Here is a 27,735-nt window from a genome sequence, read left to right as displayed (position 1 = left end):
TCCCTCACCCCCCACCCCACCCTGCCTTGCCCGTCCCCACATGCACCGCCCTGCACCCACCGCCCACCTGGCCGCACTCACATGGAAAGCACCTTCACTTCCAAGATCTCGTGCCTCAGCTCCAGGCATCTCGTGGAGTTATACTCAAAAGGGCCCTCGTAAAATTCAAAGTACCTGGGGACCAATAGGGACAGAGGTTACTACGCAGAGAAGCGGCCAGACTTTCAGGGACCTGTCGGGGCTCTTGTTGTCGGGGGGCGGGGGGCAGAGGGGTGGTATCTGGCCAAATTAATAGAGCACACCAGCCCACCCCAGCAGACGACCTGATGAGGGTCTGTCTCCAGGACTGCTGGGGCCTCTGGCCTGGTCACTTGATGACTGATTACTCTCAGCAACCCCATCAGCCTGGAAGTATAAGCGTGAACCCACTTCAGTAAATCATGACACGCAGAGGCAGGTTTGGTCCCACGTGGTGGCTTCGAAGGAGAAAGAGGATGCTCTGGGCATGTTCTCATTTGCGGTCTTCCTCTGACCGGTCATGGATGGAGGCAGCCCTGGGAGCCGGGGCAGTGAGGCTACAGGCCTTCAGCTGGTCCTGCCCTTTCCTGCTCTTTTCTCCTTTCTCCTCCTCTTGGGAAAAATGTCACACAACGACAGCCACAAGCATAGCTGAGAAAACACAAGCTGCTTTTTCTACTATGAAAAGCGTTTGTTTCCATTAGCTCACTGATGCCCATGCTCGTGCTGTGACTGGGTGAGACTCTTTCTTTCTCCCCATTTGGCAGCTGAGAAAACTGAGGCTAAACAGGTGGCACTGCAGGTGGTGCTGTCAGTGTAGAGGGGCCCGAGCCCACTCCCACACACCAGCTGGCTCCAGGCATGTCAGAGCCACCTCACAGTAGCTTCTGCAGCTTCACGCAGAATAACAGTAGCAATTTCAGCCAATACTGCTGAGCCCTCGTCATGGGCCACGTTCAGGGCCCGGCACTCTACGTGGAAGCATTCACTTTTCTTTCTTTTTAATTGAAGTATAGTTGTTTACAGAATTATGTTAGTTTCAGGTATACGGCATGGTGATTCAGTATTTTGCAGATTATATTCCGTTATAGGTTATTACAAGATAATGGGTATAATCCCCTGTGTTATACAGTATATCCTTCTTGCTTATCTATTTTATATACAGTACTTTGTATCTGTTAATCTTATATTCCTAATTTATCCCTCCCCCCTTCCCTCTCCCCTTTGGTAACCACAAGTTTGTTTTCTAAGTCTGTGAGTCTGTTTCTGTTTTGCATGTACAATCATTTGTATTCTTTTTTAGATTCCACGTATAAGTGACACCATAGAGTATTTGTCTTTCTCTGTCTGACTTACTTCATTAAGCCTCATATTCCCTTTCAATCTTTATTACTAGCCCACCAGGAAAGTGGTCATCACAAGCAGGCTCTGGGAGTTAACTCACTTGCCAGAGCCGTACGAGTGGCAGGTGGCAAAGCTGCGCTGTGAACCAGTGCATACACTCAAGACTGCTCTTGTCCACCCACTTACGAGGACAGCTGGTATCCCCTGGAAAGTGCCCTCTGGCCTCCCATAGCCGCACCTGACAGTTTGCACCAGCCCAGGGAACATCTGTCTGCCTAGGGGGTGGGGGAGTCGGAGGTGGGGGGGGAGTCGGGGGGAGGGTTCCCACCAAGGTAAAACACAGTAGTTCACTGCTGGACTTGGCCACAGAGGCAGAAGGGGCCTCCAGGGCAGAGGCCAGGTGCACCCTTTCCTCACGGCCTCTCTTTCAGAAGATGCTTGGGCAGATTAAGCTGGGAGGGTGGGATCCTGTGACAGCCCAGAATCAAGAAGCCTGCAGGGTCAGCCTCTCTAAACTTGGGGCAGTGGCCTCTCGACAGGTAGCCCTGGAGAACAGGAGGTGGGGATGGAGCCCCAGGACTGCTGCTGGGCACTGAAAGCCACAACCAAGGATTTAAAATAAACTCAGTCCTTGAGCATTTCCCACAAACCTCCCAAAATGTGGCAGCAGCTATTTCACATATATTCTCACTAACTTATGTAGACAAACTTATGTCTGTGCTGCTTTAGAAATATTGAGACATTTATCCAACAAATTGGTTCTTTTTAAAATATCGGTATGTTAAATAATTTTAAAATATAATTTAATATTTAACACTTTAAAACTATTATATTTGTAAATATTTGTTCTTTATCATTTTAATGTGATTTAAGTTAATTTTAAAAATATTATAATTATATATTTAAGAAATTTTAAATAATATTTTAGAATATTAAAATATTTTTTACAACAAATTGGCTCCTATTTATACAAAATAAATCCTCTCCTTTCTCTCATGTCTTAAAAGAATTTAAGCAGATTTCATAAGAACTAGGCACTGAGGATCCCCAAAATATCACACTCTCCTTTTTCTGTTTCCCTTGTGTTTTACAACTCCCTTCTCTGTCTTTCTCACCTGGCAAACTCATATTGATCCTTCAGTACCCAGCTCAGATGCCCCCACTTCTGGGAAGCCTTTTCTAATGCTCACTCTCAGGGTCCCTCTATACATTTGCCCCTAATTAGAGCAGATACCATTGTATCATAATAGTCTGTTTATATATCTATTTCCCCTTCCAAATGAGGAGTATCTCAAACACAGGGAATTTGTCTTTGGTATCTCTGCACCTTTTGTACTACAGAGACAAGAAAGCTAAAAACTACATTTCCCAGACTCCCTTGTAGCTAGGGTCCTTGAAGCAATTTAGGTTCAACAATCAGTAGCATGAGACTGAGTCAGAGCCATGGTCTAGAAGAATGACAAAGCTCAAGGTATTGTTTTGCTGGTGCAGAATGTGGCAGAGGTGGCATGGCTCTTGGAAATTGTAGTGGTGGCAGCACCTTTGCGATTATATCAGAGGCAGCAGCTTCCACAGTGGCCCAATTTCACGATGCAGTCTGCAGAGACATTCCTGGAAGCTAGCCTAGAGTCTTTCTTCAGCTTTCCCAATGATTCTGTGCTAGCTCTACCCTTAATAAATCCCTTTCTGCTTTAACTAAAATGGATTCTGTTATCTGCAACTAAGAACAAGGTGTCAGCCTGGGGCTACAAAAAAGTCCATGACCTTGGCTCCAACTCATGTCATTTTTCCAGTCACATAACAGTAAGTGAGGTCTGGTGTCTTATCACAAAGATCATCATTTGCAACCAGAGCCAGTGACATGAAGCCCTCTGGAATCCACTGGGTCATCTGAAGCCACGATCTCAGGATGCTACTAAGAAAAGCTCCAGATTATAATGATGCAGAAGATAATTAAGAGGAGGCTTATCCTAGTGTTCTCAGGGAGTTGGGACACTTGCAGACACATCTAGGATGTGCCTCTAAACCAGCTGTGTGGCTTTGGGTAAATCACTTCCCCTCTCTGGGCCTCTTTTTTCTCCTCCTAAAAATAATCTGAACGAGGTGGTATCTAAAGTCCCACCCAGCACTTAAATACAATCCCCAAGGTTCCCTCAGTTTTTCCCACTTACTAACCAAGCCAGAACAATACTATGAATTAATGATCCACAAACAGGAGAAAGAAACTCTCAAAGGAAGTTAAAACCAAGCAGCACCACCCTTTGATCAGCCAACCCCTCCACTGCCTTCACAAGGCCATCCTGGCCTTACCTCTGCCAGCCTCCACTCAGTCTTTCTTTTTCCTGAATCCCCAACATCACTCATGTGCACATCACTAGGCAGTTCAATGATTCCAAATGGTCTTGTGTAGTGTGTTTAGTGGCTATTAGGTGGAGAGGATTTCGGAATAAGGTTCACATCCTTCTTTGCCCCTCATTAGCCACCTTAGGCCCATCACTTTCCTGAGCCTTAGTTTCTTCATTTGCAAATTCAGCATTAAAAGTGCAGTACACTTGTGACAGGGCTGAGAGAAGAAATTCATGAGAATTTCAGAGAAAGCACTAGTACAGTGCCTGGCACACAGGAAGTGCCCAAGGCATGTCCATTTCCCTTCTTTCCCTTTCTCCTGGCGTTAAAGGGCAAGAGCTGCCAGTGGATGCCCAGGGAGTCGGAGACATGCTTACAGTCCCTCAGCTAGTTGATGGCAGAGCTGAGTGAGAGACGAATAACTCAGGAAGTTCTCCACCATCTGGATTGGCTGCCATCCTCCTTCTGCTGCTATTAGTAAACCCCTCCCCTACCACCCTGAGGATAAAGCCCATGTTGAATTCTGCTTGGACGTGGGGATGTCCCTGATCACCCAACTCTGCTGCAGACTCCATGGATTAACTATGTGTTTCTGATGCTTTGACATCTGGGGCCTTGCTGGCCCTGGAGAGACTGCCTCTCCTAGAACTAGTCAATTCCTAGAGATGGTAAACAGCCCATGAGCACACCTTTCGTATGCAAACCAAGCAATCCAGAGCTTATACTCCACCACCACCACCACCACCTCCTCCTCTCACACTTAGGGCCGCTTATCCCTCTGCCCTAATCACCCCAAGGCCATCTGCCAAACAACTAGGGACAGCCCTCTGCCCCAGAGCCCACTGAAATTATTCACACTAGTCAATCTTAAGTCTGCATACCCTGCTGCATCCATTCCTTCCATATAGGCTTTGCCTATATGGCTCTTGCCCACTTTTCCCCTTCACTCCTTCTGCTTCTTGACTGACTCTGGTGCTTCCTGTGTGGTCCTACGTGGCATGGTGTGCTTCCTGTTTCTAGAGATCTGTAAGTATAAAAACCTCTTCCTTCGTGACAGTCATTTGCATGTCTGTGTGTCTTACCACACGTGATGATAACAAATCCCAGATACTCTGAAAACACTCCATGTGGTACCTCAGCCACGTCATCAAAATCACTCCAGGCCTGGGTCTAAAGCCTAGTTTTCCACCTGAACAATGGAGCTAATAGCCCTTGCTTCTTTCTCCAGCATATCCGGGCTTTGCTTTTGGGAGGCTGTGCTGTTCCATCTCAGTCTTTAAAGACGAATGACTCGAGGAAATAAGACTGCAAGAAGCACTGCCACACGGGTCACCCCTCGGTTCTGCTTCCGACAGGAGGCCCAAGGATGGCATTCTGGAGGAAGCCACAGAAATCCCTTTTTGGTCTGGATACTGACCATCGTGCAGACATCAAAAATGATGCTTAAATTTTTGTGTGTAATGGGAAGATGCTCGTGATAATGTTGAGTGAAAAAAGCAAGTTACAAAACTATGATCTCCAAAAAGAATTATGTATACATACGTGAACACATGGGAAAAGGGAAGGACTGTAACAAGATATTAATAGTAGGTTTCTCCCATCATTCAAAAAGAGGCATGTACCACAATGTTCATTGCAGCTCTATTTACAATAGCCAAGATGTGGAAGGAACCTAAGTGTCTATCAACAAATGAATGGATAAAGAAGATGTGGCACATATATACAATGGAATATTACTCAGCCATAAAAAATAACAAAATTGAGTTATTTGTAGTGAGGTGGATGGACCTAGAGATTGTCATACAGAGTGAAGTCAGAAAGAGAAAAACAAATACTGTATGTTAACACATATATTTGGAATCTAAAAAAAAAAAATGGTTATGAAGAACCTAGGGGCAGGACAGGAATAAAGACACAGATGCAGAGAATAGACTTGAGGACCCAGGGAGGGGGAAGGGTAAGCTGGGACGAAGTAAGAGAGTGGCATGGACTAATATATACTACCAAATGTAAAATAGCTAGTGGGAAGCCGCATAGCACAGGGAGATCAGCTCAGTGTTTTGTGACCACCTAGAGGGGTGGGATAGGGAGGGAGGGAGGGAGACGCAAGATGGAGGAGATATGGGGATATATGTATATGTATAGCTGATTCACTTTGTTATAAAGCAGAAACTTACACACCATTGTAAAGCAATTATACTCCAATAAAGATGTTTTTTAAAAAAATAGTAAGTTTCTCTGAGTAATGGGATTATGAATGATTCAAAAAACACTTTTCTATATTTTTATAAGTTTTCTCTTACTATTGGAAACCACTAACAAATGCCCCTTTAAGTCATGGATCTCTCTCTAAATATCTCAAGCTTTCCCTTGAGCTGCTAGAAGACTGAGAGCAGCAGTTTCTCCAACTTCCTCAACTCCATTAGCCTCTCAAGGTGAGTTAGTCACTGTCTCTTCTTTCAATTCTGGAAAGACAATCTCTACCCACCTCAAAGGGGAGGGGACGCTGGCACCACATTCGGGCACCTCACAGGTATAAATAGTCCCAGCCGCTCAGATCAGGAGCCCAGCTCATCTCAGATGCCACTTGGCTTCTGGCAGCCAAGTCCAATGCTGGTGCCAGGCTGCATCCATCCTGCCCCCGTCTCTGTGCCCTCAGGAGTGTGGGGGGCATAGCTGGGCAGTGCTGGCTGCCTGATCAGCAGGTGATGGCCCCTACTAAGCGAGAAGACAAATGAAGACGTGACGGCAACGGTTCTGCATATTGGTTCCCCTCCTCACACGCAGGCTTGGGCTCCAGCTTGGAAGGCTGAGGAGGCCTCGTTTCAGCGTGCCCAGGATCCAGTGTGCAGAGTCTGGCTCTGTCATTCCTCCCAGCCCCTCCACATGAGCCTGCCCCACAGAAGGCTCCTCTGTTCACCTGATCCCACCTCCAGAGCTCCTTCAGGGCCGTGGGATCTTCCTTAGGGGCCACAGTACTTTGAGACCCAGAAGCCACTGGCTGGTACAAGATGAAGCCCATGCATTCAGCTTTCTATCTAATACGCCGCTTCATCCCCAGATACTAATGCTGTTCAAGAAAACAGGAGCCCAGGGCAGTCCTTGTGTCATGCAAGAGCACACCTGTTGGACCTCCACCAGCCCCAGGAGTAGGGAAGCTGCCCCAGCTCAGCAATCTGAACCCCTGGGCCCCTGTCAAGCCTGGTGCAGAGTCTCAGAGAACCACAGAGTGGTTTATTTATCTCACACTGGGTAGGAACAGTGTGGGTATGGCACCTCTGTGTGAACTAGGAAAAAGCACCTTTTTCTCCACATGCCAGGCACATGGCTTGTCAAATGAGAGTGAGCTGGATTTCAACTCCACTTGGCTAGATACTTTTGTGCAGTGCCCACCTTGCACAACTGTATGTGGTAGCCTGATACTAGATCCTTTAACCTGGCCTCACTTAATCCTCCCAACAGCCCTATAAGGCAGGCATTATTGCCCCGGTTTACACCAGAGACCCAGGCTACAAGAGGTAAAGTAACTTGCCCAGGGTCATTCAGCCAGTGGATGGAGGCACTAAAAAAGGAACCTCACACTTTCAAGAGCCCAGAACCCATGTCCTTAGTCACCTCAGTGCAGCCCATCTCCCTGACTGGCATAAGCCACGGTCATTTGGGAGCTTCTCAGTAAGCAGCCCCCTCCCCTTCCCAAGGCCAATGGCCCTTCAGTGAGCTCAGTGCTATTTTAGAGCAGAACAGCTGCCATCTTGAGATACCATACTAACCATGAGGGCAAACACACAGAAATCAAAGTCTGGAAATTACAGCCTGACACACAAAGGACTGGAGTGTCTTCTCAGATAGGTGCAGGGAGAGGCAAGAAGGGCTTGGCTGTAACAATAGCAGGTCACAGCTGCCAGGACACACTGCCCCTCCTGGGTGGTGGAGGGACCTGACTCAGACCCCTGCGTGGACCAGGGCCCTCTCTGGACCAGTGTCTCTTCATTTGTCCACAGGAATCCCCAGAGCTGTTTTGAGAAATCAGAACTGAAATCTACATAGCCTGACGCTCTGAGCGCAACCCCTGATTGTATTGTGATTAATCTGCTTCCAGTGTGAACCTCAGTGGAGTGTTATTCCTGGCACGGGTTAGGGGGAGGGTCAGGGGCAAAGCCTCATGCTGACACTGCACCTCCCCAGCCAGCAGTTCCGCAGGGCCCCAGATCCAGTATCTAGCACATTCCCTGCAAGAGTACATACATGGCGGCTTTATTTTCTGGGCCAGACCAGGGAGCCCTAAAAAGCTCCCCTTTGTAAAATGCGGCTCAGCAGCCTGGAGCCTTCATGGGTCTAAAGTAGCTCTGGTCAATCTTCTACGCACATATTGTCACACAGCTCTTGGTGGCTTTGACTACCATCCCCAGGTGCCCAAGCCAAGAGCTGCTCCCTAGTAGCCCCCACCCACTTCATCTCCCCCCCAATCTCGCCATTCCTCCTTCCTTAGGAGCCCTCATCTCTCTCCCAGGGACAGGGATGTGAGTCAGTCTTCTTTCCTCTCTGGCTGGAATACTCTTCTTCGCTGTGTGTTCTTAGTTACAACCTGCTCATCCATCAGAGGTCAGCCCAGGTGTCAGCTTCCTTTGGCAGCCTTCCCTGCCCTCCCTCCCCTGTGCCCACAGCCCCTGGGCACACCTCCAGCCCAGTCCTTATTATACCAGATTACATGCAACTCCTCTGTTGCCTGTCTGTACCCCTCCATGGACAGCTTTTCTCCTCTTTCACTCACCAAAGACTTACTGATCCATTACCACGCGCCAGGTACTGTTTGAGGCCAGGATACAGTGATGACCAAACCAGACAAAACCCCCACCCTCGTGGACTTCCGTGAGAAAAGACAAAATATTAATTCAGCATAGGGCCAAGTAGTGATGAGCTCTATAAAAGTAAAGCAGGACAGGGGATGGGAGGGGGTCTGGAAGGGTTATGGGAGGCCAAAGAAGGCTGCAGGACAGCAGCAGCAGTGTGGCCAGGGCAGAGGGGCTGGTGGGAAGTGAGAGGAATCGAGGTCAGAGAGGTGAGCAACGCCAGGTCAAGTTGGCCTCATGGGCCACCCAGCACAGCAGAGCCTCCAAGCAGGGGAATATCATGATCTGATTTAAAAGTTCCTCTCCAGCTGCTGCAGGGAGAACGGTCTGTAAAGAGAGAGAAGAAACATGGAGACAGGAAATGATTGCAGCATGAGAAGATGGTGGGGAGGAGACGAACCAGGAAAGAGGTTAGGGGAAGAACCAGTAGGACATGCTGAAGGCAACGTTTAGAAAGTGAAAGAGAAAGAGAAAAATCAACAGTAAATCCCAGAATTTTAGCTTGGACAACTAATTGGATCACAGAGCCATTGAAGAAGGTGGGAATGATGGAGACAAATAGGTTTGGGTGTGAATCAAAGGTTCCTGGGTCACGTTAAGCTTGCTATGACTCTCAGACACCCAAGAGGAGATCGGTTAGGCAGTCAGATATACACGTCTGCAGCCCAGTGAGGAGGTCAGGCTGGAGATACACATCCCAGAGTCAAGGGACAAAGAACTCCATAGGATCTCCAGGACAGAGAGCAAACATAAGAGAGAAGAAGGTAGAGGATGGGCCTGCGGTCAGCTCTGACATTCAGCTGTTGGCAGGGGAGAAGGAGCCAGCAAAGGAGACCGAAAAGTAAGTCCTGTGGGACGGAGGAAAACCGGGAGAGCCCTATGACGTGGACGCACAGAGCAGAGAGCGTTTCTGGGACAAACGGGTCACCTCCATCCAATGCTAACAGAGGTTAAGGAAGAGGGGCATGGAGAAGGCCCCAGTGATCTAGCAACTAGGAGGTCATCAGTGACCTTGAGAAGAACAGATTTGGGGGAGCACGGAGGCAAAAGCCCCACTGGTGTGGGTTGATACAAGGCCAGAAGTAGGAGAAGCTGGAGGCGGAGACTGTGGAGGCTCAATGTGAAGGAGTGAGTGTATGCAGTGAGCTGAATGTGTGTTCCCCCAAAATTCACATGCTGAATCCTAACCCCCAAGGTGATGGTATCAGGAGGTGGGGACTTTGGGAGGTAATGAGGTCACGAGGGTGGAGCCCCCATGAATGGGATTAGTGCCCTTATAAAAGAGGCCCCAGAGAGCTCTCTAGCCCCTTCTACCATGTAAGGACAGAACAAGAAGATGACAGTCTGATACCTAGAAGAGGGGCCTCACCAGAACCTGACCATGCTGGTGCCCATGCAGGCTCAGACTTCCAGCTTCCAGAACTGTGAAAAATAAATCTCTGTTTATGAGCCTCCTGGCCTGTGGTATTTCATTATAGCAGCCTGCACTGACTAAGATAGCGAGAGTATGCAGAGCTGGCCGTGGGTAAGGTGGAGAGAATGGGATTCCCTGATGTGTGAAGGAAAAGCTGGATGAAGAAGAACAGACTTAAGTGTTCTGTGAGGCTTCAAAAGGTAAACCTAGGAGCTCCAGCTGAGCGTGAGGGAGGGAAAGTTTTCAGTCCACCCAGGGAAGCCTGCAGTGGAAGACAGCCTCTTTGCGAGGCTCTGGGAGCCCCATTGCCCACTGTCCCACAGTCCTCATGGCCATCAAAGAAGGTGGTGTGGGCTATGCATGGCTACACAGAGTGGACAACCGGACGACCCTGGTGTCTTACCTTCCAAGCACCCCCTAAACTGATTACCAGGTGGATGCTGGTCCTCTCGGCCAGACCCCAGATCTCTTGTCCTTTCCATTCTCCATTTCTTTCCATTCTCACTCCTTTCTGTGGCCTCCTGTCCGTGCTAAGTGACTGGTATAAAATTCTTGTTGACAGTCCAGGAGGCAGGAAGCACGGGAGCTGTGAAGAAGGAGAGGAGGGAGAACGGGACACAGGAGCGAGGAACAGAGGGTTTGAGGAGCTGGCGGGGGGTGAGGCCGCGATCATCCGATGTGGAAACCAGGCCCCGAGAGGGAGCACCTCCTGCCAGCTGTGAGCCCACCCAGGGGACTCCACCAGTGACTGAGCGAGGTGGGAGTTTCACAGAGGAGGAAACTGAGGCACAGAAAGGATCATGTAAGTGGTTATTTGCCCAGGACACTCAATTCAGACTAAACTAAGGGCCACAAAGCTCATGGAATGGCACCACCCGAGGAGTCTCCGGGCCCCAACAGCCCTGCCTTCACAGTCAGCTTCTTCTGTCTCTCTGCCACCAGAGGCCCACACTGGGTGCGTGGGAGGAAAGGAGGACGCAGTGCCATCTTGGATGGAGCCCAAGAGTTCCGGCTATTTATTTATTTAGGTCCTTTTCTGCAGAAGTGAAAACTGACCAGAAAGGCTTATGCTAAGCCAGCCTGCACCCACAATGCAGGCGTGCAGACCCCACCCCTCACAGCTGTCACCACACCTGTAAGTCCACCACGGAAAAGTCTTTCCCTTGGACTAACCCTGCCACCAAGGGCTCCTCTTTGAAATCCAGGACCCCCAGGAGCAGATGGAAGGAAGCATTTTTCAGGGATAACAATCAGGAAAACACGAAGCATAGAGGCTGGGGGTGGAGGGTGGGTGGACACAGAATATGAAAAGTGGGAAAGAGGAGAGGAAGGGATGAAAGACCCTGAAGATTGTCTTGCCTCTAGTGCTAATGACAATACTCGAAGCAGATATGCGCGTAATCACCTACTTAGATCAATATGGCCATTTTAGTCCAGTCTAACAGCCAGGAGCTGAGGGCAGGAATAGACGGTCTGAGAGGACTTGGCAAGGAGAACCAAGGAGACCCAACCCAACCCAACCTTGGATGTCTGTCCGCAGCCCAGAAAGAAGAATCCCTCCGTCGTGCATGGCCCACTAGTGCTAGGACTCAGAGTCACACTGCATGGGGTGTGTTCCAGCTGCACCTCCCACCACACCTGGAAGTGGGGACTCAGTTCCTCCTCTGTAAAATGGGGGCAATGACAGTACCCACCTCATAGCTCTGCGTGTGAGGATTAACTGCAGTAATACGTGTCAGGCGCCCAGCACCATGCCTGGCACACAGCCAGCCCCCAGTAGCACTCGGCCACAGGCATCACCCATCCACATCCCAGCCAAGTCTAGCCCCTCCATGGAAGCGCCTCTGACTTCTACACTAGGCTCCTGGAGCACTTGCCATCCGCATCGCACAATTTATTCCTTAATTATACACTGTCTTGAAACAATTAGGGAGCAATTCAATATAGCATAATAAAGTGCTAAATTGAATTCAGTCTAGTTCCTTCCAGCTCTGAAACATGACGATTCCACACCCCATACTGCACGGTACATGCTAGGCACAACACAGACCTTGACCCAGAGAGAAGAGCTCTAGCCTTGACGCTTCCTTGGCCTGCTGCTCTGCGGAGCAAAGAGGCTCTTGTGTCACCAGTTGGGGGCCTGCCCTTTACTCCTGTGGCTGGTGCTACCTTCCTCTGTGGAAAGTCCCCAGCACCCCGGTCAGAAGCCCAGCAGCACAGGGGAATTGCTGTCCCGGGAACAGACAGCTTTGGGGGGGTGGGGGGGCAGTCTGGGCCAGCTCTGCCCTAGACCTCAGAGAGAAGTGTTCCTTGAGTTGTCTTTGCAAGCCATCTCCTGCCATCCATCTCGGAGCAGGGGGCCAAGGCTGTGTGCACCCCGGGAGGAGGGGCTGATGAGGCCAGCCAGCCAGGCCGCCTGTGGGCTGTGTCTGAAGCTATCGTGTCCGGAGGGCCCTGAACTTGCATGCACAGGCAGTCCAGCCCAGTTCCCCAGGGTAGGAGGCTCCTCGAGGTTTGGGGAATGCCCGAGCAAACACAGAGTGGTTCACGTGCACTTGCTGGAGAGCTCTCTGCCTGCGTAATGATAGAAATAGCCCTCTGTGCAGACACATCTTAGAGTGAACATAGAGTGAAGGGGGCTATCAGGGAAGGCTTCCAGGAGGAGGCCTAGTGGGAGGTGGATCCCGGCAGGAGGACAGGACTGGGATATGGAGCAGGGTCCATTGGGCAGAAGTTGAGTGAAGCCTTTTGAGCTGCGGCTACAAGCCAGGCTGAGAGTCAGCACCTGGGGGACTCCTGCCTCAGCTGCCCTCAGCCCTTGTGACCGGGGGACCTTCCCTTGGGATGTCCTGAGGCAGCGGAGGCAACGTTGCCTATCCACTTTGCAGGACAGACGGGTGCTGTGCCTCCCCTGCCCTGTAGGTGGTCACTGGTCTCGCAGGCAGCTGGCCGGGCTGGAGAGGTCAAAGCAGTGAGCTGACAGGACAAGTGCCCTCCCTCCCCTTCCCCTCCCCCATCTACCCTTTCCAGAATCACCATGCGCCGTGGTGGGGGTGGTTTGGGGGTGTGTAGTTCTCAGTCAGTTATTGCAAAAGTACATCATCTGCCTTCATTGCCTTCTATTTTTCTACATACCCCTCCCCCACTATCAGTTTCCCCTTTCCCACCCTGCCACCCAGAACTCTCAGACTTACTTACTACCTGCTCTTCTCAAGAGAAAACATTCTCTGGTCATTCCAAACTGTGAAAGAGTTTATGACGCCAAAGTGTTTCCCTTTCCCAGGGATTAATTTTCAAAGACAGTGCCAGAAGACAAGGTTTAATCCAAAGGAATAAATCTCTAAGGGAGAATTCCAGGACACTGACATTGAAGTTTGCGTTCTTAACAATAGTCTTTACTATGTTCTTGCTTAATGCATTCTTTTATTCAATTAACATTTATTGAGCTGCTGCCATACTGGGTGCTAAAAATTCAAAAATGGAGAAGCACAATCACTGTCTAGGTGGGGAGACAGAAACATAAACACATAATTTGAACATGATGAGAACTGTCTTCAAAGACCTTCCTGCTTGTTCAAAGCACCCACTTAAATAGAAGCATTGGCTGATTAACAATTATTCCTATCTGTTCACTAAAGCAGTTCTCCTAGGGATGCTTATTGGACGCTTTTAGATCTAGACTTGAAATCAATAAAGCTATATGTCAATGTATATTTTGTAACTCATACACTTTCTAGTTGGGTCTGGACTTCCCCCAGCTCATGTCCAAAGTGAAGACCTGGCCACAGCCTTTATGAGCACCATCTGGCCTGGATTTCCTTTGCAGTCCTGTTTGGAGTGTTCCAGACTGATCATTTGGACCTGCTCCTTCTCCTTGTGGCTCCTGGTTGAGTATTCAATTTATGAGTCATTTCTTTTTTTGCCCCTCTTTATCCTCTGTTATAAACGGTACCTCCTGACCTCCCTTCCAACAGTGTTAATAAAAAATGACATCAGGTGTACCACATTTCAACATACCGCACAGCTACGGATAGCAAACTATGGCATACGCTGAATTATTCAGTAGGTGAACAATACCACAAAGCTCATCCGTATTCCAGGCACGGAGAGTTGTCCGCTGGGCTGATGCACTTTCACTCTGCAGAGCCCTTTTCACAGTGTCCCCCAGGCCCTGCACGTCTGCTGCCAGGAGCTGTCCTGTCCATCTTAAAGAAGGCAGAAGCTGCTCCCACGCCAAAGAAAAGAATCACCAGCATCCAGGTCAGTTCTAATGACACCAACCATTATTTTCTACACGTGTGAAATACATACTGTGTTTTCTCACATATGTGGGGAGTTTGGCGGTCAATTGGAAATTGGGATATGAGTTGGAAGTGTCCCAGAAGAACCTGGAATGTGTGGCCATCACATTTATTCAGTGGCTAAGGGAGCTCTCGGTCAAATGGCGGCTCTCTGGAAGGAAATCAACTCAATTGGTAACAATGTCGAATAAAGGGCACCTGACAGATGCCAGAGGTGTCTCTGGCCCTGAGGGACCCCAGGAGACAGGGAAGGGAAGGCTGGCCTGAGTTGCTGAGAGAGGGAGAGAGGATAAAGGGGAAGGGAGATGAGAGGGAGGAGGAGAGAGGCACAACACAGGGACTGAGAAAGAAAAGTGGACAAAGAAAGGGTAACAGGAAGAAAGGGAGAGGAGACACTAGGTGGGGTGAGATAGGTAGAGAAATTAGAGACAAGATTGCAGGAAAAGGGCAGAGAGAACAAAGCTGCTGGCAGGAGGAAAAGTTAGAATTCGTGCAGCCCCTGCCCAGGACATCTGCCCAGAATGGCCTCCCAGGGGCCTGCTCTGTCTTGCTCAATTTGTTAGCACCTTCTGGCTCACCGCTCAGTGAGCCCTTCAAGGAGTCCTTCCCAGGGAGACACCTGAAGACTTATCTAGACCACCCCCCATCTGTGTGGGCGGGTCACACAGCAGAAGGACCAACATTGGAGGCTCAACATATGGAACAGACAGCTCTGGACTTGTCACTCTCACTGGGTGACATCCCAGGGGCCAAGCGGCTGGCCAGGGCTCCCACCACGCAAATGTGGAAAGAACTGGGCTCCTAAAAGGCCAGGATAAGACCCTGATCCCAGGCCACGGCCCGAGGCCGCCCACCACACCCCAAGGCCTGTCTGTGGACACCTTCCCAAACGGCTTCTGACACTGGAGCCACATCTGTTCTTTTTCAAAGCATTGAACAAAATCATAGGCATTGAGGTCCCTGAAAAACATACTACTTCTCCTCTGCAGGGTCGATTTGATGTTTTGGTGTCAAAATTAACAGCAATGAAAACTGAGGCCTCTTTCCCAGGGAAACTGATCTGAAAGCTAGCCCATACTCATAAATGCAAAAATTAAGGAAACAAACAACTTAGCCCCAGGAAACCCTTAGCTGGGAAGTTCCAGCCACACCCAGCTCCAAGCAGAGAGAGCAACCCATCTTATCAGAAAAATTCCCCACAATGCTCCCCCCTCCCCCCTGCAATGAGTGTGCCCCACCTGAGAATATTCCATTTTCATTCATTCTACAAATAGTTCCTGAATTCCTACTCCTGAATATACAGTGCCCTTAATTACTTATTTAACTCCAAACACTACAGCCGATCAAGAAGAAATAACCATGTGATGGTATGAATGTCAATTCTCAGCATCATATCTTTTTTTTTTAACAAATTTATTTATTTTATTTATTTATTTTTGGCTGCATTGGGTCTTCGTTGCTGCGTGCAGGCTTTCTCTAGTTGCGGCGAGCGGGGGCTACTCTTCGTTGCAGTGCGTGGGCTTCTCATTGTGGTGGCTTCTCTTGTTGCAGAGCACAGACTCTAGGCACGTGGGCTTCAGTAGTTGCGGCACGCAGGCTCAGTAGTTGTGGCTCGCGGGCTCTAGAGCGCAGGCTCAGTAGTTGTGGCACACGGGCTTAGTTGCTCTGCGGCATGTGGGATCTTCCCGGACCAGGGTTCCAACCCGTGTCGCCTGCATTGGCAGGCGGATTCTCAACCACTATGTCACCAGGGAAGCCCTCAACATCGTATTTGATGAAAATGTTCTTCCCCAGCCAAGGTCAGCCTCACAGATGGGCAGAGTAGGGATGGCCTGTGCAGTGGGATTTCAGAGGAACAGGGAGCCCACGACCCTCACCCAGCCCGATTTCACCCACAAACCTACACACACCTGTGGCCTGGTATCCGGAAGCCTTGCAGCAGGGGTGGAATGTTGCCCCCATGGAGGCTGGAGACCCAGACTCCCTCTCCAGCCCCCACCCCAGCCCCCACCCCAAAAAAGAGGGGCCCACAAGTCCCTGCTTTGCTCTGGCTGGGTCCTAGCCCTCACCCCTCCTGTCAAAGCAGACAAGGCAGGATCCCAAAGTGAGCTCTGGGCCACTGTGCTGAGACTGCTTCTTCCCTGAGGGCAGCCCTGGGGAGTAGGCCATGGGGCAGGGGATGCAGGGTCGCCCTGGGATGAGCTTCCCCCTTCCCTGGTCGTTCGCCGGGGTCTGTACCTGGAGCTGGAGTCACTGCCACTCTGCACTGCTGGGTCGTCCATGACATTAAAGAGCCCCGTCCAATTGGCCAGCTGGTCACCACTCTGCCAACCAAACTGGAGACCTCTGGCAAGAGAACGAGGCAGTCGGTACTCATGCTCACGTGCTGGGTAAGCCCATCACCAGAGAGTCACATTCTGGCGCGTGCCACGTGACACCTCGCCTTGATCACGCCTAGTGGAGACGAGAGAGATGTCCACCCAGCAGGATGACGGTAATAAATCACAGCCCTTCACAGTGTTCTCTGCTCATCTACATCCGTGCCCTTACTTCACCTTTATGGGCAGGGCAGGGTTACACATTGTACACACAGGGAACCTGAGGCTTAGCGAGATCAAGGTCGCAGAGCTCCCCTACCCCGTCTGGTGCGCCCTTCAATTCCGCCTCCAGAGACTCACACCAGAAGAGCTCCAGCTCGCCAGCTCCTTGCCTTCCCCAGAGGCCCCACACACGGCAAAGCTTTTACTGAAATCTAGTTTTCCAACTCATAAGGACACGCTTCCTGGTTTAAGATGATGGACTCAACACACATGGTCCTCTTCGCTCCCTCCCCCAACCTGACTGAAAGGACAGCAAAGGCATAACAAGGGCGTGAGCATGGATGGAGAGGAGTAACAGGGGCCAGCGACAACATTTTGGAAGATGCAAAGCAGATGAGTAAGTGCCTTAGGCCAGAGACAGTGGAGCCCTGACCGCCTGTAAGAAGTAAATCTATTCTCCGTGCAGGACGCGGGAAGGCTCGGGAAATCACGGCGCCGGGGCCACTGAAGGTGGGGTTGCAGAATGGAGCCGCGGGCAGGAGAGTTGCTTCAGGTTTATAAGGAGCGTTAAACACTTCCCACCTCCACACACCCAAGTCCCCTGCCTTAAGCCCAAGCAGTCCGGGCCTTCTGCCTGCCCACCCTGCAGACGGCACTCTTCATATACCGAGATACCAGGCTAAAAACAGCTGGGCTGACCTGGAAGTCAGCTTACTGAGCACGCCTGGTCCCAGCCACCCGGCCCCCACAAAGGTCTGGGCATGGATGGGTTTCCCAGAGGGAAGCTGACCAAGTCAAAAGAGAAGGCTACAGAGGAAAGGGCTGCTGCCGCCCCATCAATCTGGCGCTGCTGACATTGGGGGCTGCACAGTCCTTGCTGTGGGACTGTCCTGTGATCCTCTGGCGAGCAGCACCCCTGGTCTCTACTCTCTGAGGCCAGCAGCTCCTCATCCCCCACCCTCCTGCTGTGATGACCAAAACTGTCTCCAGACATCGCCAAGTGTCCCCTGTTGAGACAATCAACCCTGTTAAGAACCACTGCCCACAACACGGAGCTCCAGTGCACCTTCTAGAATTTTAAAGTCCCGTTAAAGACCCTGGTACGTGGGGTAAACTTTAACTTTTAAGCAGAGAATAAAGCAAACAAAAATAAAACAGTTAAACCCCTAAAAATAAAGCCCTCTAATAAAGTCTCTACACTAAGGGAAATGGGGCAGCGACAGTGGTTGGAGCTGGGCTCTGGTCCACCCGGATCAGCCACTAATGAGTTGAGTGACCTCAGTGAAGTCTCTATATCTCTCTAGGCCTCTATTCCCATCTTTCAAGTCGGGAGAACTGTCTCGATGTCTCCAAAGTTCTTGACCGAAAGCTTTACAGGGCTGAGCTGTGTCCTCAATGGCAAGACCAGGTCACCTCCCGCCTGCGAGTCTGCACCATTTCCAGCCAGACGCTGGGCGGGGGACGCCCTTGGGGCCCCGTGAGCAGAAGCTGCACACATGAGGCGCTCAATCGATGTTTCTGCCAAGTGACTCCGATTCTCTTCTCACACTCTCCAGCCTCCTCGGCGGAGCGGAGCGGGCCTGGGGGAGGAACAGGCACAGCTCACAGGACAGAGCCCGAAGCCACAGCAAAACGCCCGTCCAGTTCTTAGTGTTCAGGGAACAGCAGCGCTCCACTTGGTTCTGGCTCAAGTTCTTTATATATTTATCTATTCATAATATAAATATTATATACGTATAATATATAAATCTATCTTATATGCATTTATAAATATATTGTAAACATCTATAATATAAATACCTTTATTTATTTATCTATTATGTTTCCTTTCAAAGAGATATTTCGAGGTAATATTGCAAGGTATTTCTTAGAGAGAATTTGGGTTTGGTTTATGAGGAAGGGAAACATTTACTGAGCACCTACAGTGAACCAGGCCCTTCACATACATTATCTCTATTCCAACAACAGGCTAATGTGGCAAGTCCCATTTTCTGCACTTATAGGTGATGACATGTGCAGCTCAGAGAGGTTTAGTAACTTGCCCAAGGCCACAAGGCTAACAAGTGGCCAACCTAAGGTTTAAACCCAGCACTTTCTGGCTTTCTCACTGTAAAAACCTTTATTCCTAAAAGCCTGTACCAGACTGTCTATAGGCCAAGAAAACAGTAGTATTTCCACCTGGGATTCTGAAAATTAGCTGGTTCACAAGCATATTCAAGCAATTCCCAGCCCAGCACTCAGCTAGGAAACTCACAGGCTTAGAGAGAGTCTGGCCAGCGAGACTCATGTCCACCAAGCGCACGAGGGGTCAGCCAGAAGCACTCTCACTCTCCCGCCCAAACTGGCCCCTGTGAGACCCGGGCGTCCCTTCACAAGACAGTCCTCCCAGGGTTGTAGAAGTGACAGACTACTAAGAAGACATCAGTTATTACAATATTTAGCAGGAACTATGACACAGAAAGGTGTGCATAATAAATTCAGTGAAAAATGCAAGTTATAAAAGGGGATATGCATTAATGATCCCATTTTTGTAGGGTTTTAAACCATAAAGTTGGTTATCTTTGAAAGGGAGGATTTAGGTTTATTCCTTCTTTCAGTTTAGCAACATTTTCTAATTTATATCTCCAAAAAACCTGATTGTGTAATTTTCAAAACCAATATATTTTACACAGTAATTTGAATTCTATTCCTGAGCTAAGTGTAAGAATTGTCCATTATTAGCCAACGAAACACCAGTGAGGAAAAGGTACGTGGAGATATGAAGGAGGATAACAAAGGAAAAAGAAGCTTTATTCACTCATTCATTCATTCATTCAACAAAAATCTATTGAGCATCTACTCTGTGCCAGCAACTGTGCCGGGGCCTGGGTCAGGACCCCAAGGTGAGCAAACTCATGTTTTCTCAGTGCTTACCCTACAGCTCCGGTGATTACACAAACACACATGAAAATATTAGCAAACAAGATAAAAAATATTAGCAATCAAGTGCTACAAAGGGTGTTCTGTTTTTTATGTCTAATTTATTTTAAAAGAGAGGAAAAGATTTGAAATACATAGGGCAGAATGTTAACATTTGTTAACATTAATAATCCACAGTCGTGACTACATGGTTGTTTGTCACATTGTTCTCCATCTTCTTCTCAATTTGTTCATGATAAAAATGTGTTAAAATAATTTTTTTAAAAACCAAAGTGCAGAACTGAAATCACTAACAGGACTTGGAGTCGCTGCAGGGAACTTCCTGGGCTGTGGCAGCCTTGAGAAATCTTTGCACCTTGCTGGTGAAACCAACATTAAACGTTGCCTTAAACCTGGGGAAATGCGACATGTAAAGAATTATTTAAACTGAGTTATTCAAGACTGGTTTCAGATATTTTAAGGCCCTGAGCACTGAAAAGCTTAGGGTGCCACTTCACACCTTGTACTTACTTAAAAGTTCTGTGACTGTTAAAATTCAAATAGCTTTGGTCTAGATTTTCTGATTATGAAATCTGTGATAGGCTCACTGAGGCTCAGCTTTACTCTGTTGTCGCTGATGATGGCCCTGCTTAGCTAGGTCTCCTGCTGTGTAACCCACAGTCACGTCTGTTAACCCCTGACTCTCATGGCAGTAATTCCTGCAGCCGTCGGAGGGTAGCAAAAGCGGCCCAGGCTTCCCAGAGTCAACTGCCAGGGGGAGTTTCAGGGCAAAAGACAAAATCATACACTGGAGAAGCAATTTAAAAACAGACAGAAGTGCCCATGAGAGTGACATTACCTCCATTGATAATATCCTCCAAAAATTATGAAGGGTTACTAAGATGTATGGCAGTGAGTTAAAAAATATATGTTCCAGGGTTAGGACTGGCAGTCCAGTGGTTAGGACTTTGCGCTTTCACGGCTGGGGCCCCGGGTTCGATCCCTGGTGGGGGAACTAAGATCCCACAAGCTGCACAGCACAGCCAAAAATATATATATATATATATATATGGTCCAGGTACCATGATAGGTTTTTCTTATTTTGAATCCTCCCAACAGCTTGGAGGTAGGTATTATTATCCCCCCATTTCACAAATGAGGAAATTGAGGCTCATAAGATTAGATTCATAATCTGCCCAGAACCTGGAAGGAGCAGAGAAAGTATTCAAGTCCATGTCTGATCCCAAGGCCCTTGCTTCTTCCTCCCCTTTTGTCCCCATGCTTTTTACACACACACACACACACACACACACACACACTCACACACACACACGACTTTTCTATTATCCAATATTCTACAAAAAGATTTTATTGAAGTATAGTTGATGTACAATGTTATTATATAAGTTTCAGATGTACAACATAGTGATTCACCATTTTTAAAGGTTATATTCCATTTACAATTATTATAAAATATTGGCTGTATTCCCTGTGTTGTACAATATACCCTTGTAGCTTATTTTATACATAATAGTTTGTACCTCTTAGTCCCCTACCCCTATCTTGCCCCTCCCCTCATCCCCTCCCCACTGGTAACCACTAGTTTGTCCTCTATATCTGTGAGTCTATTTTTGTTTTGTTATATTCACTAGTTTGTTTTATTTTTTAGCCTCCACATATGATATCATACAGTATCTGTCATTATCCAATATTTTTAACTATTTATAAATTTATATTATTATTATTATTATTATTTTAAGTATTAGAGCTGCTGCCTTTGCTGTCAATCATTTAGTGATAATATTTTTATATAAAACAAACCATAGACTATAGTAAAATGAAGGAGCTTGCTTAAATATTCTCTGAGATCCTGCCCCATTTTGATGGGAGACCCAGCATCACAGATTCCTAACCTGGGGCTTCAGCACTGGAGGAGGCCGGTGGAGATGGTTTATGGGGGCGGGGGTGTGGTGCAGCCATAGCCCTCCATTCACAGTGTGTGGGTAACTGCACCACCTGCCTTTGCACACAGCAGGCCCTGGGGCCAAGTGTCAGGAATTGACCCCTCAGAAGTCGGAATCACCAGGGACATTGAGCCAAAACAGGCTGAATCCGTGGGGTGCAGGGCACTGGGCACTGTGGACACTTGGGTTTCCTTGGGAAATCGCACCCCTGATGCCAGAGCCCAGGACTCCAGGAGCTAAGTGCCCAACCCAGTGGGGCACTGGGCCTGCAGCCCAGATCACGCAAAGGCTGGCCGGGTGCCTCCGGATGAAATAGCATCTGCATCCTGTCCTCACAAGCCACCTCCAAGGAAGGCCGTGCCTCCTCGGGCTCTGCAGGGGGAGACTGAAGCCACTGTCATTTCTACATTCCCCAGGTCAGTAGAGGATGGGAAGGCACCAACCTCCGAGCCTCATCTCCAGTCTTCACGCACTCCTATGCTCCCTCAGAGCTGGCTCCCTAAGAGCCATGCCAGCAGCACCCCTCCTCTGTTCCAGAACCTTCCAAGAATCCCCATCGCCAAAGGACAAGCTCCAAACCCTCAACTCAGGCGTCCTTCCAGCAGCTGCTTGCAGCTTTGCCTGCAGCCTTGTGACCCACCATGGCATTTCAACTCTCACGCCTTTGCCCTTGGCATTCCCACTCACCCTCATCCCATCCCCCACTTACTCGAATCCCACCCAAACTTCAAAGTCCAGCTGAAGTGTCTTCTCCTCCCTGAGCCCCCTGGCCCAGTCAGCACTTTCTCATAAGCCTTTCGGCACCACACATTCTGCCCTGAGTCACTGGTCCCCTTTGCCTACCTCTCTGTGTGTCGTCCCTACATGCTTATAGCCCTTTCCAGAGAAGAGACGTGTATATAAACCTGATGTAAAATTGTCTTACCCAAGATCCCTTAAGCAAGCAGAGTGGGGAAAGGGGGCTGACTCGGGTACCTTTAGGTTCTAGAACTCCAGGATCCTGAATCCCACCCTCTCCAGGGTCCCTCTTGAGGAAAATTAGAGCAGGAGGTTTTCACGTCCCAGGAAAGAGGAAGAAACAAGGTGGGGTGGAGGGACACACTCCAGATGGCTCACTGGGTCCAGCCCTCCTGGGGCGGGTAGAGGGGTTGTAGACACAGAGGTGTTTCTAAACTCTCACCCTCCCAGGCAGGGAGAGGCTGGCTTTGAAGGGCAACTGGCTAGGGGGCCTGAACTGGCCTGGGGTGGGGTGTGAGGGGACCAGAAAAGCAGAGCAGAGGAGGCAGGGCCAGGGCTCGGCCACATGCCACGTGCAGTGCTCACCTCAGAAGCTGCCAGTTCCCAGTTCTCAGACACTGGAATGGCCCAACTGCGGGCCAGCCTTTGATGGGATTTCGGGCAGCAGCAGCAGTTTGATGAGGGAGACATTCCTGGGTGAGAAGGCGTTCCCTCCCAGTCACACGTGCCTGCAGCCGCCTCATTCCTGCCTCCAAAGATTCCCGGATAGAGATACCCCCGGAGCTCACCCCCTTTTGCTAACTATGTGACTCCTGGCATTTCACCTCTTGAAGCCTCAGTTTCCTCGCCTGTCAAAGGGGAGAAATAATCCTCGACCTAAGGATATAAACAGTCCACAAAAGCAGATATATAAATTCTAACAAACGTATAAGTGCTTAAATCTAATAACATACAACTTAAATGCATGTAACTCAGTGTTCTCTTCCAGAGGAGACAAGAAAGCTGTTGGAGGACCAGGTGAGAAGGAGTCTTACTTTCCACATCCATGCTCTTTTGTGCTTTTTGAATCTTACACGTGCAAAATCCAGGTAAATTGTGGTGTGGGTTTAATCTCACTAGTAACCAAAGACATGCAAATGAAAGTTATGCAATTCTTTTTTTTAAACCTATCAAGTTGACAAAATACATGTAATGTTAATACCTTCTCATTGGTGTCAGTCACCTTTCAGGAAGAGAATTTGGGAATATGTATCAGAGGGTATTAGAATGTTTATACCTTCAGTCCCAATGATAACCCTTCCAGGATCCTCAGGAAATGATCGAACTTTGATCTGATGAAATAAAATTTATATTTTAAGGCAGGACAAGAAAAATTAAACATAAAATTATCTCTCTCTGTTTGTTTGGGCCTTCTCCCTCCCTAATGTGCAGGGCGCAGCTGCATTAATGTGCAGAGCTCCTCAAAGATGGGAGTGCCTGCTCAACCATAAAGGTGTTTTTTTTTTTTCTTTCTGCTGAAGCTAGCACTGTAACTTCTTAAAAGAATAGTGTTCTTTCCCACTTCTGTAGGGGGTCATGGTGACTTGCTCTTCGCTTTGTATGTGTTTACGTGGACTATGTATCCTTGGTGAACTTTATGTAAAATATCAGTATGTCATTTTGATGTACAATCCTTTGTCTCAGAAACGTATATGACTGTGCCTTCGACTTCTAACAGGTGGAACAGTTCTCAGAGCTTTCTGAGAATCTGCTTCCCTGGTTATAATCTTCAGTTTGGCTCGAATAAAATTCCCTGTTTTTCTTCTTAACTTGATAGTTAATTGAATTTTCGTCGACAGATCAGAGGGATTTGAACCAGACACACAGTTGTCTGGAATCTTTTTTAATCAGGAAACATCCTAAATACCCAACACTGGGGAAAGGCTAAGGAACTGTGGTGCTAAATGACAGGTGGCCATGTGGCCCCCAAAACATCATATCTATGAAGTCATTTTAAACGGCGCAGGGAAATCACTAACTTTAAGTAAAAAATAAATAAATAAATAGAATATATGTGTAAGTTCACTATGATCTCATTTCTTTAAAAAAAATGCTCAGAGGAAAGTCTAGAAGAAAACATTCCCTAAAGCTAATACGTCTCTGAATGTAGTATGATGAGGGATTTTTTTCCCTGCTTATTTATACTTTTCTGTCCTTTCTATAAGCTCTAAAACAAACATGTATTATTTTTATAATCACATTAAAAAAGTAGAAACAATGCAAACTCAGAGCAATACAATAATAATGATAATAATAATAAATAACAATAATCACAGACAACTGTATAGACCTTTGGAGGCACTTAGTAGGTCCTTAGTAAACGATGCTTGGACTTTCTCAAGTAAGAAAAAGCAGATGCAAAAGGCTTCGGGTAACTCTTTCATGTTGCACAAACAGGAGGGATGGTGATGAGGACAGCTGGTATTCACACAGAAAGGAAAAATGGGGAAAACCAAGCAGGGGAAGTTTTCTCATGCTGAGATTTGAGCATGAAAATTGGGCTGAGATTTGAGCCCCCCTCAGGGGCCAGTGACCTGCTGCTGTGTGGGTCACCCAGACTGTGGCCCCTTGTGCTCCCCCCGCGCCATCAGGAGAGCCCAGGCCCCTATGAGGATGGGGACCAAGGGATCAGCAGCCAGAAGCGGCTGCAGCAGTTGAGCTAAAAGCCCTTCTTGACTCAGGCCTTGACCAAGAACAGAACCAAATCCACCTCTTTTCCTTGAGTCAACTTAGTGTCAAGCTGGTGGGCCACCAAGAACATGGTGCCCTTACCCCCCTGAGGGACCCCGTGCTGGTCAGAAGGGCCACTCTCATCCCCTGACATTGATCTCTAAAGCGGGGGATGGTCCCATAACGCCCTTACTCTCCCTTAACCAATCATCATCTTCACTCTCCTTGGGCCATTTCACCTGTAACACACCTTGGATAAAACATCCAATAAAAATCCAACTGTACATCAATACTTTATGCTCCCACAAAGTGCTTCACTTCCACCAGTGAGCGGTCAAGTCTCCCGGGAGGCAGACAGTGAATGAAGAGAATGAGTGAAGCAAAGGCAGCAGGAACTGGGATTCTTATGCTACTCCTGCCCGGGTAGGTGCCCTGAGCCCCAGCCCACTGCTGCCATATGAGAAGATAGGCCCTGTGTTGCCATTTTGTTCATTCTTCGAAGAGATGCTGGAAACCCAGACTTTTATTTTTAATTTTCCAATTTAAATGCTGTGCAGACCAAATACCCCCTGCTGAGGGCTGCACGCAGCCTGGGGACCCCCACTGACGGCCCCTGGCTTATAGCCTTTTACTCGATGCTGCCCCTAGTCCTAGGAGGGAGACAGAGTGTGCATCATTCTTCCCAGTTGAGGAAAGTGAGGCAGAGAGTGGGAGTTACCTCTCAGCCAGCTGGAGGCAAAGCTAGGCCTGGAATTCAGGAGCCTGGCCTCCCAGTTCAGCCACCAAAGTGCGGGATCCTATGCCAGGAGCCAGCACACCTTGGGGTCTTCCATCTTGGGCGCTGGGTCAGCGACCCTCAGCCTTTGCCTCCTGCACAACAGGCAGCCTCATCATCACAGAAGGCACCCACAGAGGAAGCCCAGGGGTGTGCAGCTCCCGAGCCCAGCCTGCAACCGCCCTTTCCCTCCCACTGGACAAAGCATGCATTAGGAATGCAAATTACTGAGCTGCTGTTATGACAAGATAACCTTGAGTCGGCTCTATTTGAAAAGAATAATGAGAAGAAAATCATTCACAAAACATCAGTACTTAACTTTCGTGGGAGGCTACCCTATTGAATTATTCATTTGTATTTTCCCTCCTCCATTCCAAGAAGGTAGCTTGGCTTTTTCAACCTCTTACTTTAGGACCATGTGGGTTGTGGAGGCTGAAAGCTTCCCAGCTCACCGAAGAAACTGTGCAAGGCCAACCTGGAAGGCAGCGGGAGGCCCTTCAGGTCTGGGGACGGGTGGGTGGGACCACGGCTGAGCAGGAGGTGCCTCAAGTCCAGAAAGCCCACGATGGTGGTCTGGAGCTCCTCTCCATTGTCCCCTTCTAAACGGACAGCAGGGCCTCAAAAGGACTGCTGCTTGGGGCACTGTGGGAGGCTGGACCCAGGGTTCCAGAAGCCTCCAGGGAGCAGAAGTGGACTGGCTGAGGCCGGGATGGCCCGGGAAGCCCCCCAACTGTTTTGTTCCACACAAGCGTCCAGGACCTTCACACTACCCTGGGGGGGGCGGAGGGAAGGCACCTCAATAATGATAGACTAAGTTTCCCACCAGCTGGTGGATACAGTTTAGTCTTTTTTTTTTAATTAAAAGAAAATGAGGAAATGAGCCATTTCTTTCACACCAAGCTTGTCAAATCACATGTATAACCACTCTTCTATAACTAATCAGCAAAGCACTTATGTTGTACCTCACAGCTGACATGATATCTTTCCTTTATCCATTCATGCTATTTTTATTTCATTATATATGTAGACGTGTGTGTGTGTGTGTATATATATACATATACATATATTATTTTATTATTTTATATTTGTTGAACAGCCATGCCAGGCTGGGGTTCAACAGTGAACAAACTAGCAAAGGCCCTGACCCAGTGACACATAATTTTGACCAGAGGGAGACAGATAAGCTAATAGGAGACACAACACACAATGTGTCAAATGGTGAAAAGTGCTGTGGAAAACATAAAGGGTGGCAAGGGGAATAAGGAGTTTGGGGTGAGGAGTTACTCCACATAGGGTGGTCTTCTCCCTGAGGAGGTGACATCTGAGCAGGATATGAAGTAGGTGATGAGGAAACAGGTGGATCCAGAAAAGGATGGTCCGGAAGAGGACTGGCGCCTGCAGGGGCCTGAGGCATGAGTACCGTGGCTCGTTCTGGGGCTGGCAAGGGGTCCAGGGCAGGTGGCACGTGAAGCAGCGCCACCTTTCTGCGGCCCCTCAAAGCCATCTAGGAGGGAGGTGACCAATGTCGTCTTCTGAGCAAAGAACTCAGCTGGGCCCCCAGGAGTCTGGGGGTTCGGCCTCCCCCGCCGGGGCTTGCAGATTGCCCTCCTCCCCTCCCACAGTCCTCCGCTGTCCCCAGGTCCACGGAAGGAGCTGGGGTGGGTGGTCAGGAAGGCCCTCTCGGAGAAGGTGAGGCCCTCTCCACCCAGCTCAGAGAGGAAGTGCCTGCCGGCTGCGAAGCCTTTGCAGGGGGATTAATGGGCATAATTACCAGGTTCCACGTACTCCCTCACCCGGTCTCCATCCTGACTCACTAGTGACTCACTTTATTTCCCTGA

The 27,735-nt window shown here is 48.8% G+C and overlaps 1 protein-coding gene across 3 annotated transcripts in view; it reads right to left on the bottom strand.

Annotated features, from left to right (window-relative positions):
- ST8SIA5 (ST8 alpha-N-acetyl-neuraminide alpha-2,8-sialyltransferase 5) overlaps positions 1–27,735 on the bottom strand; it is a 67,223-nt gene that overhangs the window by 22,125 nt on the left and 17,363 nt on the right. Inside the window, exons 2-3 of one of the 3 annotated variants that reach the window (XM_082416629.1) lie at positions 16,512–16,619; positions 82–174 (exon numbers count right to left, since the gene is read on the bottom strand). The exons of 1 other annotated variant lie outside the window; for it this stretch is intronic. In XM_082416629.1, coding sequence (XP_082272755.1) covers positions 82–174; positions 16,512–16,619 — 201 coding nt within the window. The remainder of the gene's footprint in view (positions 1–81; positions 175–16,511; positions 16,620–27,735) is intronic. One more of the 3 variants, XM_082416630.1, reaches the window with a different exon arrangement.

Source organism: Balaenoptera physalus, assembly GCF_965194825.1.
Source record: "Balaenoptera physalus genome assembly, chromosome: 12".
NCBI lineage: Eukaryota > Metazoa > Chordata > Mammalia > Artiodactyla > Balaenopteridae > Balaenoptera > Balaenoptera physalus.
This window is presented reverse-complemented; position numbering and strand designations above follow the sequence as displayed.